The following is a 16,210-nucleotide window of genomic DNA, read 5'->3' as shown; positions in this document are numbered from 1 at the left end:
TTGTGTGGCTGGATTCACGGCGGAGAAATCCGTCCCGTGCTGCGGGTTCATATTGGAATGATGCTGAGCTTGTCGTATTGCGTCGCTCGGCTGGTAAGAAGCACGGAAGTTCACCAACCTGGAGCATGGCTGCGCCGCAATCTTCATGGCAATGCATTGCAACCGGGAGCTCGGCAAGCAGGAGGACCACCACAATTGTGGAAATCGAGCCGGCCGGAGTGTGAGTTTGTGAATCAGGCAAAGTCACCAACCAGCACAGACGTGAAACCAGCAAGCGGGATCCACAACGATCGATGAGTCAACGTCCATGAATACGCTTGCAAAGGGCTGAACAGCGGTGAAATGGCGGCCTCCGGGGCAATGACGAGCGCTTTTCGCCGTTTCCGCTCGATAGTACTGAGCGGGCAGTATGGCTGTGCCTAGGTGCAGAGGGCATGGTCTTGCTTAGCGGAGCCCGAGGGGGGTACAGTTGAGGAGAAGCTGTGCCTCTGCAGGGTCCGTGGTCGACTGAGACTTGGCTGGACGTCGCCTCCGCCATTCACGAGCCACATCCGCCTTGTGGGATAATTAGCACCGATGTGTGAACTGGATCAGGTGGAAATGTTAATTCGTCAAGAGCAGCGGTATGGGGTTCTTCTGACCGAGTCCAGACCGCTGGCTGTCGCAGAGCAGGGGCTCCAGCTTCAAGGCAGGAGGGCGAATTGAGGTCAGCTGGTCCGGCCAGGGCCGTATCCTCCGCGGCAGACCCAGCTGAAGCAGCATCACGTGGCCGGCACGAAAAGAAACAGCACCAGCCACAAAAGGGCACGCAATGCGGCGTGTCGTCATTGAGAGCATTGACCGCTTCGTGGTCCATGTCTGTCGTCAGTTGACTTGCATTGTTGTGTCCATACAGGGGAGCAGAGGACGAGGGAGAAACGAGGTAGGTAGCCACTTTGCAGGCGGAAGCTAGGATGGAAGGAGCAAGGGCAAGCAAGGCACACACGAGACCCACCTGCCCTGTCCAGGATGAGAGAATTGGCGACCGCCAATCAAGGCGCAGAGGTGTGGTCTAGCGCGCCCGATTCGACCACACCGGTAGGGCCCTGCCATCCAATCCTTTGCCGCCCACTTTGCTCATCTCTAACCGCCCGTCGTCGGGCTTCTGAACGCCGCCATCCACTGCGCAACAGACCTGGTGCTCTCGTTGCAGCATCGCCGCCTGCCTCTGACCCATCGGCTGCCGCAAATATGCCCTGGAGGCCGACACGCGCAGCGCTGCCCAATGCCGTCCAGCCCACTGTCCCGGGCTGCCTCACGAGCTGGGGCTATCTATGGAATGGGGCTGCCGTTTGCCGCAGCGCCCACCAACCAGTCAGTCCAATGCCTGCCCGGTCGTCCTGAAGCCGAGCCTCACTCCAGCCCGGCGTAGCGAATGTTTCTGGCCAGCCAGACGCTGTCTCCAGGTCGCCCAAACCTGTCTGCAGTGCTCGTGACCAGTCAGATCTTGGGCAGGGTGGTCATGAAACAATGAAACATCGCTAGCTGGTTGGGAAAAGAGCCACGCGCATCACAGCGTCACCCAGCCATGCCTCAAGCTACGGTTATCCCTGATGCTGTCAGAGTGCGTTCAAGTCAGGCTCGAACATCTCGGCTTCCTTGCCCAGGTCTTTGTTCTCTCAATATTTCCTGCACCTGGTCTTCTTGGCGTCTTGTGGAATGTCACAGGTCTTTTCCGTTTGTCCCAAGGCTACGCGCCGGCATCAGCTAGCTCTTTCATCATTACCTCCCTTTGTGACACGCATGCGCCCAGGCCTGACTGTTAATCACTACGAATCCCGCGCGCCTCAAAGAGATCCTGTGTGGCGTCAGAACAAGTCAACCAAGTCGCCCACCAGATATCACCTCAGCACGCTTGTTTCCTCTGCTGTTCCGTTTCTCAACTCGAAAGAACGACGTCTCTACATTCTCAACCCCCGGCAGTCAACGCCCACTTCGCCTTCGACTTCTTCGGCACGCATTATTCGCTAGCCCGACGAGTCTTGTAGTCGTCTGCTACAATCGTCCGGGTTTATCGACGCAACCGCGATGGCGAGATCCAAGCGACGGCCGCTTTTGATGGCAGTGATGCTAGCGGCTCTTATGGCGTTGAGGGTCTCAGCAACTCCCGATGCACGCCATTTATTCGCAAGGGACGATGTCTGTGGTGGCATCGAAAGTTTAGCACAATGTACACAGAGTGGCCTGCCCGATAACTTCTGCTGTGGCAAGACAGACACATGTCTGGTCCTTGCCGGCAAGACGACCGTCCTTTGCTGCCCGGCAGGGAGCACATGCGCTACTATCAACCCAATCGTCTGCGACCTGCAGCTACAGGACGCAAGCCAAAATCCTGGCGCGGCAGTCAAAACTACAGTATTGGATGGAAAATTAGCGACCTGTGGTGGAGGATGTTGTCCCTTCGGCTACAGCTGCGACAACGGGGCGTGTAAGCGAGATGCGGACCAGAGCCAACCGCCAGTTGGATCGACCCCAGTATCGAGCAGTACCAAGACAGGCGGTTCGACAGCGACTGCCACGACAAAACCGGCTGCGCCCTCAAACACATTGCAGTCGTCTGGAGGCCCTGTGACGAGCCCGACGGGGTCATCCACTGCCACGCCAGAACCATCCACAAGCGATGCTGATCAAACAGAGCAAGGCAGCACTCCGGTCGGCGCCATCATTGGCAGCGTGATCGCTGCGATTCTGGTGTTGGCCGCCCTGATCTGGCTCTTTGTCTTCCTGCGACGGCGCAAGAACAAGAAGGATGAGCTCACACATCATGACACGTCCTCCTCATTCGGAAATATCGTTGTCAGTGCGCCACAACCCATCGACGGATATCCGACCATGAGGCAAGACTTTCTGGCCAAGACGAGCGCGAAGAACAGCATGGCGTCTTCGACACTCGGATCGCCTTTCGTTGGGTTCACAGACTCCGGTGGTCCAAGCCCCAAGTTCTCGCAGCCATACTCAAGACGAGCAAGTGATGAGCTGTCCCAAAGCGATGCTCGCTCTTACCATCATTCGGCCGAGATCAGAGCATTGCGTAATCTAACACGCAATCCTTTCGAAACTCCACCACGAACGCCCGAGAACAAAGACCGTAAAGCTAGTGGTGGCAGCGCCAACATCGACATATATGTAGAGGGGCCGTCACCTCCGGGGAGCAGCCGCTCCAAGACAACGACGTCGACCAAAGTAGCAAGCGACACTGCCAGGACCACTGCACCTGGGGCTGGATTCCTTGGGGCTGGCCTGGGAGTTCCGCGACAACGGGATACGACATGGAGTAATATTCTGCATGGTGCGACTGGGCTCTCAGAAACTCCCACGAAGAAGAAAGGCTGAGCTCGCACCAGCAATGCAAATTTGGGATCCTCTTTGCTGCCTTGTGTTCCTTCATCTTCACGGCAGCCGACGCTCTTCTGCCACTAATTGATTTGCCCAAGACCAACAGCCATGTCTATGGCGCATACATCATTAAAATTGTCTGTTTACTTGGCCATTTTGTTGTCCATTTTAGCTTTGCTCGTTTTGTTTCAAGCCGGCGCATTTTTGATACCCTTTACACTTAACAGAAGCATAATTATCGATAGCTACAAGATTACTCCAATCGATCTACTGAAGAGTCTTGTGACATTGTGCTGGATGTCTCGTGAAATTTCCGGCGCCCGGTCCCTGACCCTTGCAACGCACCCTCATATGAATCCTAGATACCTACGCATCTTAAAACGTGCATGGAAGGCATGGGACTTGCCGCTGAAGAAACAAGGCTCCAAAGATGGCGAGGAGGGTCGGAAGCTCATGGCTTGATTGCGCGTGAAGGCTGCTTTTGGCGGCGGCCAAGTGGAGATCATGCCGCGCGCTAAACTGGCCCACAATCCGCAAGGGGTTTGGGCATCCCACAGTTCCAAGGTTGTGTTGTGTGCCCTGTTGTACCTTGGGATCATGCACGTATAATTTAAGGATAAGAAGGATTCGATGTCTGAGCCCTCAGGAACCAATCCGGTCTTTTTCAGGTTCTGCAAGGATTCCTCTTGAGATCGAGAGGGATATCTTTCTTGGCCACGAACCGCGGGGGTTGCAGGCAGGTCCTAGCAATGGAACACGTTTTAGCGGGAGATTCCAAAGCTTCAAATGTCTCTCCTTCAGAGAAGTGGCGAGAGGGGTCTGAGACCTTCAGACCCTCTCAACCTTTGTGGAATGAACGCCGCATAAAGTCTGTTGTCCCAGCTGGAGCAAGGGACCCAGGGAAGGGTGGGAAGCAGTGTCCCTGGAATGGAGGAATGGAAGGGAGGAGTTATTGGGAAGCAGCGAGGAAGACATGCACAGATTTGGATTCCTTCCACTCTGTCCCGTACATTAATCCTGGACCTTGGCACGCCTCTAACTGCAGAGCAAATTCACTGAATGTGCTGATGCGCCCAGAGGCTCACATTTCATCAAAGCTCCTTTGACCGGGATCGTACGCGGAAACAATAGCAACAACCGCACGGAATCCGCGTAGAGCTCGTCCTTGCACGGGTGTCCACGGTGGATGACATTCTGGGACATCGACATCTCGTTCTCGCAAGCTTGACCAGGGATTTCGAACGTGCTGTGACACGTCGCGAAGCGATATCACCTAGCCTCCGCGACCGTGATCATAGTGCCGGCCAAACTTCAAGCAGTCTCCCACCGGCGGACACGCATCTCTTTACAACTATGCTCGCACACCGGCGTGGGTGTTTTCTGCCCTACGCCATCGGAGCGTTCATCATATTCCTTTGGCTATCCCGCGACTGGCGACGCAATGCCTGGGAGGAGATCAGCAACGGCTACAGCACCGCCCATCACGAGCCTGCACGACCACAATTTGAACCTGGCGTCATAGACGATGCGGAATACTTTTGGCGCCGCCTGCCCATGTTGAACCCAGTCGAACAAATGCGTCATTTGCCGACGGGACGACCAAAGAGCCTACCCCGGATCCAGGCTGAGGTCTGGCCGAGGGAATCCGCAAAGGAGCGGGACACGAGACTCGAGCGCCAGGCGGCTGTCAAGAAGATGTTCCTCCGATGTTGGGATAGCTATAAGCGCTTCGCATGGAGCCACGATGAGCTTACGCCACTGACCGGTTCGCACCACAACCCTTTTGGCGGATGGGGAGCGACGCTCGTCGACAGCCTTGACACGCTTCTGATCATGGGGTTGAACGACGAGTTTGCCGTGGCCGCTCGGGCTGCCGCCAAGATTGACTTTTCAAAGACCACGCTAGGCCGAGTCAACGTTTTCGAAACGACAATTCGATACCTTGGCGGGTTCCTTGCCGCGTACGATCTCAGCGGTGACCAGAACATGCTACGCAAGGCCCGTGAGGTAGGGGACATGCTATACGTCGCCTTTGACACGCCAAACCGTATGCCCATTGCTCGGTGGGACCCAGAGGCCGCCGTGAAGCTGAGCCCGCAACAGGCACCGGAGCGAACGCTCGTTGCCGAGATTGGCTCGCTGTGTATGGAGTTCACACGGCTCTCGCTGATCACAGGCGATCCCAAGTGGTTCGATGCCACGGAACGAATCCGCGAGGCTCTGGAGGATCAGCAGGAGAGCACATTGATGCCAGGTGAGTAAGCACGTGTGGTGGACGAGCGTTGCCAATCGCAATGGGAAATCCAGGGGGGAAAGCATCGGCTAACATGTTCGATAGGCATATGGCCTATAAGCGTAGACGCGAAGCACCTCGACTTCACCCAGGACTACACGTTCAGCCTCGGAGCGATGGCCGACTCGGTTTTTGAATATCTACCCAAGATGACGGCACTTCTCGGCGGGCTGGTTCCATGCTACGAGACGATGTACAAGAGCGCCATGAATGTCGCCCTCAAGCACATGCTGTTTCGACCAATGACGCCAGATAATGCCGACATCCGCATGTCTGGGATTTTACACATGGATGAGGAGAATGGCGAAATTGTCCATACACTTGAGACCTCGGGTCAGCATCTTGTCTGCTTCGCCGGGGGGATGTTCACCGTTGGCGGCAAGCTCTTCAAGGACGCGGAGCATCTCATTGCTGGCCAGAAACTAACGGAAGGATGCATCTGGGCCTACAATGCAACGAAATCTGGTATCATGCCAGAGACATTCACCATGGCCGCGTGTCGCGATGCAGATGATTGTACATGGAGCGAGCAGGAATGGCAGAGAGGCGTGCTGAAAGAGGCTGGACAGAACCAAGCAGACCTTTTCAAGGCTGAAGACATCATCACCGAGGAAGCCTTGCCGCCAGGGTTTACCCGCGTCGGTGACTCGCGGTATATCCTGCGGCCTGAGGCGATAGAGAGCGTCTTCATCCTCTACCGTGCCACGGCGCGCAAGGACCTGCTCGACACGGCGTGGCAGATGTTTGAGGCCATCGAGGAGCACACGAGTACTGCCATGGGCAATGCCGCGATCGCCGACGTGATGCTCAGGGACGGCACGACGGCGAAGCTCGACTCGATGGAGAGTTTCTGGTTGGGCGAGACACTGAAGTATTTCTACCTCATCTTCAGTGAGCCCTCACTGATCTCGCTGGATGAGTACGTGTTCAACACAGAGGCGCACCCGTTCCGGAGACTGTTGCGGTGAGCTGCACAGCTGCGCAGCTGCATTCGAAGGGGAGATTGGTATCTGTGCGTATGTATTTTGTCGTTTACAGTCTTGACAGGATTTCTGTCTTTAAAACGTATTATTATGGATCCAACCACCATTCGATCTTGTGAAAGGATGGTCTGGCCAAGGTCGTGAACGGGGATCGTCTGGCACCCGTGGCAGTGCCAGCGTGTCCAGCTGTCCCCAAGGGGGCAAGTCCAACCACAAGTGCGCCGCAAACAGCTCAAGCCAGAAATCCACAAGTGGACTTTGGGGTGGAGTTCACGGCGCTCGTGGTGGGATAAGCAAGTGTTCTAGACGCTCGAGGGAGCCGATTCCACCTCTCAATTCTTGCTGATTACGGAGATCCCCGTAAGGAGACAAAGCTCGGTGCGGCGTAATTGCCATTGCCTAACAGCAAGCTCCCCTCGCTCTCCAGATCCCCCGCTCAACCACAATCACCACCACTACCCACCCCCGTCTCCCCAATTTCCCTCCGTCCCGCCGCAAAATCATCCGCGCCCAGACAGCTGTCCTCCCACAGACACGGCCAAAACCAGCTCTTCGTCCGGAGCGCTAATCTGCAGCTTGAGTGCATCAACCCGGCCAACCTGCATTGACTTGCGCCGTTCACTGCGCCGCCGCTCGCATTATCGCATTCCCCTCCGCGCGCTCGCTCTCGGGCCTCGACCACCTCCACGATGCCGGACAAGTTTGTTGATTGGTCCAAGACGACCACGTCCAGGGACTACCGCGGGTCCAGCTCCTTTGCGACCTTTATGATCGTTGGGCGTAAGTTGTCCTGCTCCCTGTCCCTTGGTGTTGCGTCGCGCGGCCTGTAATTCCTCCAGCCCGATGGCAGCGGGCGGTGGCCTTATCGACTGAGCGAGCCATGCTCTCACAAGCCGCCCTTCGTGGCTCGTGTGACCTGTCCAGGATGACGAATGTGCTGACATTGCGATTTACTCACTCCAGCCATCTTCTTCTTCCTCGGCATGATCTTCACGCAGCTGCCCTACGACTACCCTCTGCTGTGGACGTCGGCGCCCGTGGACCCGTCCTACATTGCCGAGCTCGAGACGCACCTCAAGTTCCTGCACCAGTCGCCGCCGCTCATCTCGCGCATGCTCAGCATCATGATTGGTGTGGGCTTCCTCGGCCTTTTCATCAAGCTTTTCAAGGCGTCCGAGGCCAACATGCTCTTCGATGGCGCCTCGCTTGTCATGTACCTCATCGGCGTCGGCATCTACGTGGCCAACATTGTCAAGGGCCTGCGCATGGTCAGCGCCGACTACTGGAACTCGGAGGACTACCTGCGCGCCAAGGCCGAGGAGGTCGCAGGCCAGCAGCAGAGCTTGGTGCTCGGCAAAGAGGACAGCCTGAAGGTCCTGGCCGCTAGCAACACCATCCTTGCCCTCGTCCTCATAGGTGTCCTCGTGCTCCAGGCTGGCCAGTGGTATGCCGAGCGCAAGGACCTCCAGGAGATTGAAAAGGCCGCCGCCGAGGCTGCCCAGGCCGAGCAGGTCCCTGGAAGCCCTAGGCTGAGCAAGAAGAAGCAGTAGATTGCTGTTGCTTCGGCAGCGTCGCCCATCCTCAGGTCTTGATACATAGTGTGGCCGCACAAGGGAAATTTTGGGTGATTCTATGGGTGGGCTGGCTGATTTAGTTTTGGGGGCTGGGGGAGATGTTGGCGTTTCCAAGGTTCTCTTCACGTAGCCACCTTGTATAACTTGTGAATACTATTTTCGACTCCGCAGCTCATGCCGGCTTGCGCCCAACTGGACATGGCCAGCCAAGCGTAACACGAGCATATGTCTCAGCAGACTGCGGTCGACACGTCTGTACAGAATATCGTAATTGATAACCAAGCTCAAGTCCAATGCGACGATGTGTCCGGCGGAATCGAGCGCAGCGCCAAAGTCATTACGTAAGTTTTGCGCCTATTGGGGAGATCCTGTCTGGGGAAGCTGGAGGTCCCTTATGACGAAGTGCTGCTTCTGTTCCGCCCCTGCATGCAGGCACGTGGGGGAAATTATCACATGACAGCTTGCAATTGCAGACCCCAAAATGCGAGGACCAGACTTGACTGACACCTGCCCTCTTGGTTGCCGTTCAACGTTCGCCCGCTTGAGCTCAGCAAGAATTGCACGGGTCACGGCCTTGATCGCGGGCTTGCTTGATTAATCAATCGCTGAGCACGACCAAAGCGTGGGCAGCAGCCAAGCCAGGCCCCAGACGGCAACGGTGCAGCTCCGCCATTCATATGCCAGCAGCAACGATCACCTCATTTCCGCGTCCTCTTGCATCATCCTCAACCACCCTGCGACCTCGAAACAACCCGACTACCCGCCACTCCGAGTCCGGAACGCCCCCCCAGCTGGCAATCTGCAGCGCATCATAGCCGCCCGGGCGCCTGGTACTGTACCGTTGCGATTGAGCTGCGTGATTCGCCCGCTACATCAATCGATCGAGAAGCTCGAGGACGGCACTTCCCCTTGCAGGCGGTGACCGAGCCGCCATTTCGAGCCAGGGAATCTCCATCGAGCCTGTGCACCGGCCGCCGCGCTCTCGAGCCTAGACCTGCCCCGCATTGCGGCATTGCGGCCAGACGGGGTTCTTGCTTTGACACAGTAACCGACGAGCGAGAGCACGAAGGGGGCGCCTGAGGAGCACGCCGCCTGGCGAATCAGCTCGGCAGGATCGCGGTCTGGGCGATGCACAACGAAACATAATTATCCGCAGGCTGCTTATCATACTTTCTGAACCATAACCTCGGAAAGATATACTGCTTACTAAGGACTGAGAGAGAGATTGTGTGAAGGAGATCAATGGCCTCGTCCCAACCTGGATCCAGAAGAGCTTCGTCGTCCCGGCCTGGGACTGGACAGCCGCCTCTCCGGTCCAGTTCGACGCTGTCCTTTACCGAAGGTATTTTGAATAGGCAGTCTACCCAGGAGCGCATAGATCATATTCTGGAGGTGAGATCAATGGCACCACCCCTGCATCCCGTGCTTTCCCTTCCGAAGCACACAATCCTCGGCCTGTGGGCTGTGACGACAACCCGATCTTTTGAAGGGTGCCATCCGGCTGCGCTGTTTGTAGCTTCTTGTACCTCTTCATAACACCCCACCATCGCGTGAATTGATCTCTCCCACCCGTTGACTTACAATTCCTTCTACTGTCGCCAGACTGGTCGAAATCGTGCCGACAATATGGTCGCCAGTCCTCACGGCTCGAGCCCAGCGATGCGGGCGCTCTCGCAACCGGCAATTACTGAGGATGAACCGAACGAGACTACGGGTATCATCACGGCTGGGCGCCAGCATGATTACCATTCGACACACTCCAGCGTGCGGCGGAGGAACACACCGGCCACTCCGACACAGCCGAATGGCGACGCCGAGCCCGAAGAGGTCAAAGACGAGAAGGGATGGCTAGCCGACTACCTCTCGGGGCTGTGGACGATAGAGCTGGAAAACACTGGCAGTACTGCACGAGATCACCTGGCGCTTGGTATGCGTCCCTCCCCGCTGGTTGCGTATGGCGGCACCGTTGCGTTATCCCGAAAAATTAATATCCCAGTACCACAGAACGTACTTTCCTTGCCTGGCTTCGCACGTCGCTGGGCTTTGCCTCGATTGGCATTGCCATCACTCAACTTTTCCGGCTCAACACATCGCTCGCAGACGGGGAAGACGACCCGCATTTCGCGACTCTACGACACATAGGAAAACCACTCGGCGCGACGTTTATCGGCATCAGCATCCTCGTCTTGCTGCTGGGCTATCTGAGATATTACCAGAGCCAACAGTGGGTGATGAAGGGCAAATTCCCGGCCTCACGGGGCGCCATCATCCTGGTGTCGCTGATTGCGTTCGCATTGATGGCTGCGAGCCTTACAGTAGTAATCGTCGTTCAGCCCACTGTGAGATCTCAATAGTTTTTTTGGGTGAGGTCCGCCCCAGATGGACGTTCGAGGGGAGATTTGGTCGTGGTTTTGTAGCATCGGTGTATCGGGCGCACTGGGTTTTTGATTTACAGCATCTGCAGGCGTTCTAGATCCCATCGCCATATTGTTCGAATTCCGGACCAGATCGTATAGTTCACTTCTGCACCCCGAGATAGTCAACATACCTGTGATGGCTGCGTATCCCTGTCTCAGGGCCAATGGGTTTCCGCGCGTAGTATCGAAGACCATTTGTGCTGGAACTGCTGCCCGTCCCCACTTCGGACTTCAACAGCAGCAGCTCTCCACCACCTTACATCACCGTTGACCACATTTCCGCCCGCCACCCACTTGAGGTTCAACCTTCCATTGCCACTATAGAAAAACGTTAGACAAAACACCAAAGTACAATCGGAATTGAATCAGACTCGAGCGCAAGCCGGTCAATTCTCACCGAGGGTCTTTGCAGTCGGTTCAAGTGGGAAAGGTCTGATCGTCGACGAAGTGGGGTGAGTGAGGTGTTGTTGCTTGACCCTGCACAGAACACACACTACGCATACAGAGAGACGAACACGGACACAATGAGAATAAGCTGAGCACCATTACCATCAGGTTCATCAAATTCGGACAATTTTTCTCCAGGAACTTTGTCGGGCGGAAGAGCCATCGCCCTCCAACCTCGAAACGACTACCAATCTTTTCGAATCGCCTGCCTGCCTGTCTGCCTGCCTGCCTGGCAAAAGGTGACTAAAACACGGCACCATGGCCAAGTCTTCCACACCAATAGACATCCCGGCCTTTGCCAGCACACAGCTCGCACTCCTGGATGTCGAGCTGGCCAGCGAGGTGAGCGAGACGAGCAGCCTGGTGTCCAGCACCAGCCCGGCCTCGCTGCAGCGCGCGGGGCTGGCCATCACGAACCTGAGCGTGTCCTCGCAGCGGACGGGCCTGGGAGGGCGGACGGTCCTCGAGCTCGTCGCGGACAGCGCCACGCAGGCAGCGGACAAGTCGGCGGCGGGGGAGCTGCCGCAGCACGGGGTCCGGACGGGCGATATTGTGCTCGTGGCCGAGCAGCCAGCAGGCAGCGCGAAGAAGCGCGAGATTGCGGACCTGGAGAAGAAGGGCGCGCGGGGCGTCGTGGTCAAGGTGAAGAAGGACAGCGTCGCGGTGGCGATCAGCGAGGATGCCAAGGACGACAGCACGGCGGCGCTGGCGGGCGCCGGCCGGGTGTGGCTGGTCAAGCTGGCCGACGAGGTTACGCACAAGCGCATGAGCCAGACGATGGACCGGCTGCACAAGATGAGCGAGTCCGAGTACTCGGTGTTTGTGCGCACCCTGTTCGGCCTGTCGAGCCCGTCCCCCGTGGCTGCGGATCTCAGGACGGACCCGGAGTACGGGACGATAGACTGGGTCGATCCGAGCCTGAACGATTCTCAGAAGGAGGCGATCCGATTCGCCCTGGCGTCGAGAGAGGTCGCGCTTATCCATGGGCCGCCAGGGACGGGAAAGACGCATACCCTAATCGAACTGATCCTGCAGCTCGTCAGGCGCGAGCAGCGGATCCTCGTCTGTGGCCCGTCCAACGTCTCGGTGGACAACATCTGCGAGCGCCTCGCACCTCACAAGGTCCCGATCCTCCGGCTGGGCCATCCCGCTCGCCTGCTCCCATCCGTGGTGAGCCATTCGCTCGACGTATTGACGCAGACGTCCGAGGCCGGGATGATCGTCAAGGACATCCGGACGGAAATGGACGCGAAGCAGGCTTCCATCAAGAAGACCAAGAGCGGCAAGGAGCGCAAGGCCATCTACAACGACCTGCGCGAGCTCCGCAAGGAGTTCCGCGAGCGGGAGCGGCGCTGCGTCAGCACGCTCGTCAAGGGCAGCAAGGTCGTCCTCGCGACCCTGCACGGGGCTGGCGGGCACCAGCTGCGCGACGAGGAGTTTGACATTGTCATCATCGACGAGGCGAGCCAGGCTCTCGAGGCGCAATGCTGGGTGCCTCTGCTGACCGCGAAGAAGGCCGTCTGCGCCGGCGACCACCTCCAGCTCCCACCCACCATCAAGTCCCTCAACTCAAAGATCAAGGCCAAGCCACGCAAGGAAGGGCATGTAGTCCTCAGTCGGATGACCCTCGAGACGACGCTCTTTGACCGCCTGCTCGAGCTGCACGGCCCCAGCATCAAGAGAATGCTCACCACGCAATACCGCATGCACGAGAAGATTATGCGGTTCCCGTCGGACCAGCTCTACGACGGGGAGCTGGTGGCTGCTGACTCGGTCAGGGACCGCCTGCTCAAACAATTACCGTATCCTGTCGAGGACAGCGAGGACACGAGCGAGCCCGTAATCTTCATCGACACCCAGGGCGGAGACTACCCCGAGAAGACGGACGAGGAAGAGCCTGGCAACACGGGCAAGGTCAGCATTAGGACGTTGCTGGGAGAAAGCAAGAGCAACGAATCCGAGGCCAGCCTTGTACGACAACACGTGCGCAGGCTTGTCGACGCTGGTGTCAAGGCCGAGGACATCGCCGTCGTCACGCCGTACAATGGGCAGGTGAGTTTTTCAACACAAGGGCGCCTCGGCATCCTTTCCTATAGAAACCCCGAATCAAAGCGTCCAAGTTCCCAGGACGGTTGCCAGAGTGCCCAGCAAAGTTCTTCAGGGATACAGCTGATAAAATATTTATGGGTAGCTTGCGCTTCTTCGGCCACTCAAGGAACAGTTCCCCGGCATCGAGCTCGGCTCCGTAGATGGCTTCCAAGGCCGGGAGAAGGAGGTCGTGATTGTCAGCCTCGTCCGCAGCAATTCGGAAGGAGAAGTCGGCTTTCTTGGAGAGAAGCGACGCCTGAACGGTAGATACCCCACTGTCCATTGCATTGTGAGCTCCGACGTCCAAAAAAGTTGATTTGCTAACGTCCTCCGTGTGCTTTGTGCCTTTGTACAGTTGCAATGACCCGCCCAAAACGCTCACTTGTTGTCATTGGTGACTCCGAGACCGTGAAGAAGTGAGTTTCTCTTTATTCCTCTGTCGTTCGTTTCCACGTCCACATGCCAGTCTTGCTAGCCTTACGATAATTATCGCGCTTGCGCTCCGTCACGACTCCGGTCCACGGACATCACCTAGCGGGAACGGACACTGTGATGAGTATCTTTTCTGGACACATAAAGAGTATGCCCTTCATGCGGCTGACCGAGTCAATACCCTTCGACTTCACAGAGGTAGCAAGTTTCTGAAGGACTGGATGGCTTGGCTCGAAGACAATGCCGATCTGCGGTACCCAGATCTGGCAGACTTGAATGCATGAAGGAAACTAGCATATTGCATTAGATTGTGCCGCGTGGTTTCGCACTGCATATGCATGAGGTTTCCACAGCAGGTGCTCAGCCTTCACGGCGAGATCCGGCCGCCTCCTCACCGCGTTCCAGAACCATGCGGATCCCAAACCACCACCAAGAGCCTTCTCGTCATGCGATATGATGCATCACTATAGCCTGAAACCGTGGAGAAGCCCTGGAGGTATCATGCCTGCAGACTGTTGCCTGAGTCACGTCACAATCCCTGGGAGGCTCTTGCTTGCAGGGGCCGACGGTCCGCTGTGGAACCTTGCCGTTGAGTCAGTGGTCCAGATTTGGAAATGTCCTGTCTCATACCTTTGCCTGTTACAGACATGGCGACATGCGTTTCACACCATTTGGGACGAAAGCAATGCTGAAGCACATGGCTTAACGACCCAGGTGAACCGCTTGAAGCACGGGGAACCGGGACCCTGGGCAACAGGGTTTGTAAGAACGTGGCTGTGTCATGGTTTTGCATGTCGCAAGCTGGGGACGGACAGCCATTGAATTTTTCCGTTGGCCTGGCATGCGTATCCAGGCAAAGCTTGAGCGATTTGGACCGTCGAAAGCACAATCTTTACAAGCTGTCGATGTCCAGCCCATTTCAAATGGGACCCTGCCGCATAGTCATCGGGGCTGTTGCCGAGGCATATTTGCAAAGATAATCTGCTATCCCACAAGCTTTACGTCGCACTGGATCTGTGCATGTTGATTCAAACTGCCAGGCACTACCGGGCTCTCCAAAGACACTGATGCTGGCTTCAAGAGACTGTTGCTCCAGGGCCGATGAGGCATGCTGCCCACCAGCTTTGTGCTGAAACGACTCGGGCCTGCGAGTATTGACATAGTGTCGGAGCAGGAGTAGGGCACACTTTGGAGATAAACACATGGCGAGAGCCATGCGCTCCATTTCTGTGTTGTACAGCCAGGCAGATTATCCGACGGTCAGCAGAGGCATTCTCCAGATACGGCGTTCATTCGTTGTCGCGTGAAAGTGATCGGCTTGTGCCGTACGGTGTCATGTGTGGGGCTCGACGTTACCTGAAACGGAGGACATCCGCTCCTGTGCCAGATCATGCAGTTTTGTGGCAAGCACTCCTGTGTTGCAAACAATATATTCCCTTTGCACACTCTAGCACATGCTTAGAGCTTGGACTTGAGGTCGTTTTTCTGTCTGAATTGGCGATTCATTTCGTTGTCGCAATGCAAGACAGATCGGCCAGTCCGAGCCAGGGAGTGTCGGGCAAAGCCAGGCAATAGTTAATGCACGAGGGAATTGACTCAGGGCTGGAACTCGCTGATGGCACAAGTTTCGAGATTGCCATAGAAGAGCTTTATCATTGGGCTTTTGTGACGTATCGACCATCTTGACAACCTCGGGAGCTGACGAATCGCATTTCTTTGCGGAGGCTCTGCAACACGGGACATGATCCAAAGTGGCTAGTTGGCTTAGAGGCGGCATCCTCGGACCCGGTCCGATCTTAGCTGCGCTAACACTCGGGATCAGTACTTTAGACGAATTCTGCGAGGCAAGTTCTGGAACTCTTTGCGTCGCACGTCTTATTGTCGGCGAGGTGAAGAAGACAACAGCCACCGAGTTAATTAGACTTCTGTCAACGTCGCGCGATGTGGCTCGTCATGGCAGAGGCCCTCCGTGACGACAGGGGGTCTGAGCGAACCGGCAGGGCCTCGTCCCAAGTTTCGCGTGTGTTTCTCGGAGGGGCGACCGGAGCCAACCCTGTCACACAACGTGCCTGACTAGGGCGAGGTCATCGGCAGGAGCACGCCAGACCCAGGGGCAGGCCTGCCGTCGATCGTGGCTGTCAGCCGCGCCGTAATAGCCTGCGTGCTATTGAAGGATATGTCTCGCAGGGGAAATATCGAGGCCGAACGAGCGCATGATTAACGTTGGGTGGGCTCTGCTGGTTGCTGGAATTCTGGGTAAAGCGTGACCGTATGGGGCGAATCAGAGGCTCCATGGACGGCTCTGCAGGGTGTGAGGAGAGCGTAGCGCTGGGTTAGTGTCCTCAAATCGTACCATGGGGGACCTTTGGGGGTGGCAATGCTCTGCAATGAATCGTCACAGGCCGTTCAATGTCTCTGGGGATCTTGGCCAAACGATGGCAGGTCGCGCTGCCGAGGACCCCTGGGTCTGTCCGGGACGTGCAGATCATGTAATGCTGGGAAGCTGCGGATTGTGCCACTTTGTCGAGACAACGAACCCATGGATGTCGACGGATGCTGAGCGCTTGTCCGGAGGGGTTGCTTTTCGCGTGCTCTCCACCC

General features: G+C 56.8%; 4 protein-coding genes across 4 annotated transcripts; all 4 read left to right on the top strand.

Annotated features, from left to right (window-relative positions):
- The first annotated feature begins 1,909 nt into the window (after window positions 1–1,909).
- On the top strand, window positions 1,910–3,651 carry B0I36DRAFT_88793 (uncharacterized protein). The gene has a single exon (XM_046163522.1). It carries the CDS (start codon window positions 2,068–2,070, stop codon window positions 3,370–3,372), a length of 1,305 nt encoding a protein of 434 aa, XP_046015236.1. The 5' UTR covers window positions 1,910–2,067; the 3' UTR covers window positions 3,373–3,651.
- Window positions 3,652–4,950: 1,299 nt separating this feature from the next.
- Window positions 4,951–6,931, top strand: B0I36DRAFT_285401 (glycoside hydrolase; the record flags this gene model as incomplete). The annotated part of the gene is made up of 2 exons (XM_046151585.1): window positions 4,951–5,629; window positions 5,714–6,931. The coding sequence occupies 2 exons, from the start codon at window positions 4,951–4,953 to the stop codon at window positions 6,634–6,636; spliced, it is 1,602 nt and encodes a 533-aa protein (XP_046015235.1). The 3' UTR covers window positions 6,637–6,931.
- A 76-nt stretch (window positions 6,932–7,007) lies between these two features.
- Window positions 7,008–8,564, top strand: B0I36DRAFT_317724 (ER membrane protein SH3). Its single transcript, XM_046153193.1, has 2 exons — window positions 7,008–7,431; window positions 7,615–8,564. Exons 1-2 carry the CDS (start codon window positions 7,341–7,343, stop codon window positions 8,199–8,201), a joined length of 678 nt encoding a protein of 225 aa, XP_046015234.1. The 5' UTR covers window positions 7,008–7,340; the 3' UTR covers window positions 8,202–8,564.
- Window positions 8,565–9,726: 1,162 nt separating this feature from the next.
- On the top strand, window positions 9,727–10,898 carry B0I36DRAFT_88764 (uncharacterized protein). Its single transcript, XM_046163521.1, has 2 exons — window positions 9,727–10,152; window positions 10,230–10,898. Exons 1-2 carry the CDS (start codon window positions 9,852–9,854, stop codon window positions 10,577–10,579), a joined length of 651 nt encoding a protein of 216 aa, XP_046015233.1. The 5' UTR covers window positions 9,727–9,851; the 3' UTR covers window positions 10,580–10,898.
- Window positions 10,899–16,210: the final 5,312 nt, after the last annotated feature.

This window comes from Microdochium trichocladiopsis (genome assembly GCF_020744255.1).
Source record: "Microdochium trichocladiopsis strain MPI-CAGE-CH-0230 chromosome Unknown B0I36scaffold_3, whole genome shotgun sequence".
In the NCBI taxonomy this organism is placed as follows: domain Eukaryota; kingdom Fungi; phylum Ascomycota; class Sordariomycetes; order Xylariales; family Microdochiaceae; genus Microdochium; species Microdochium trichocladiopsis.
The sequence above is the reverse complement of the archived record's forward strand: the minus strand, read 5'-3'. Positions and strand labels throughout refer to the sequence as shown.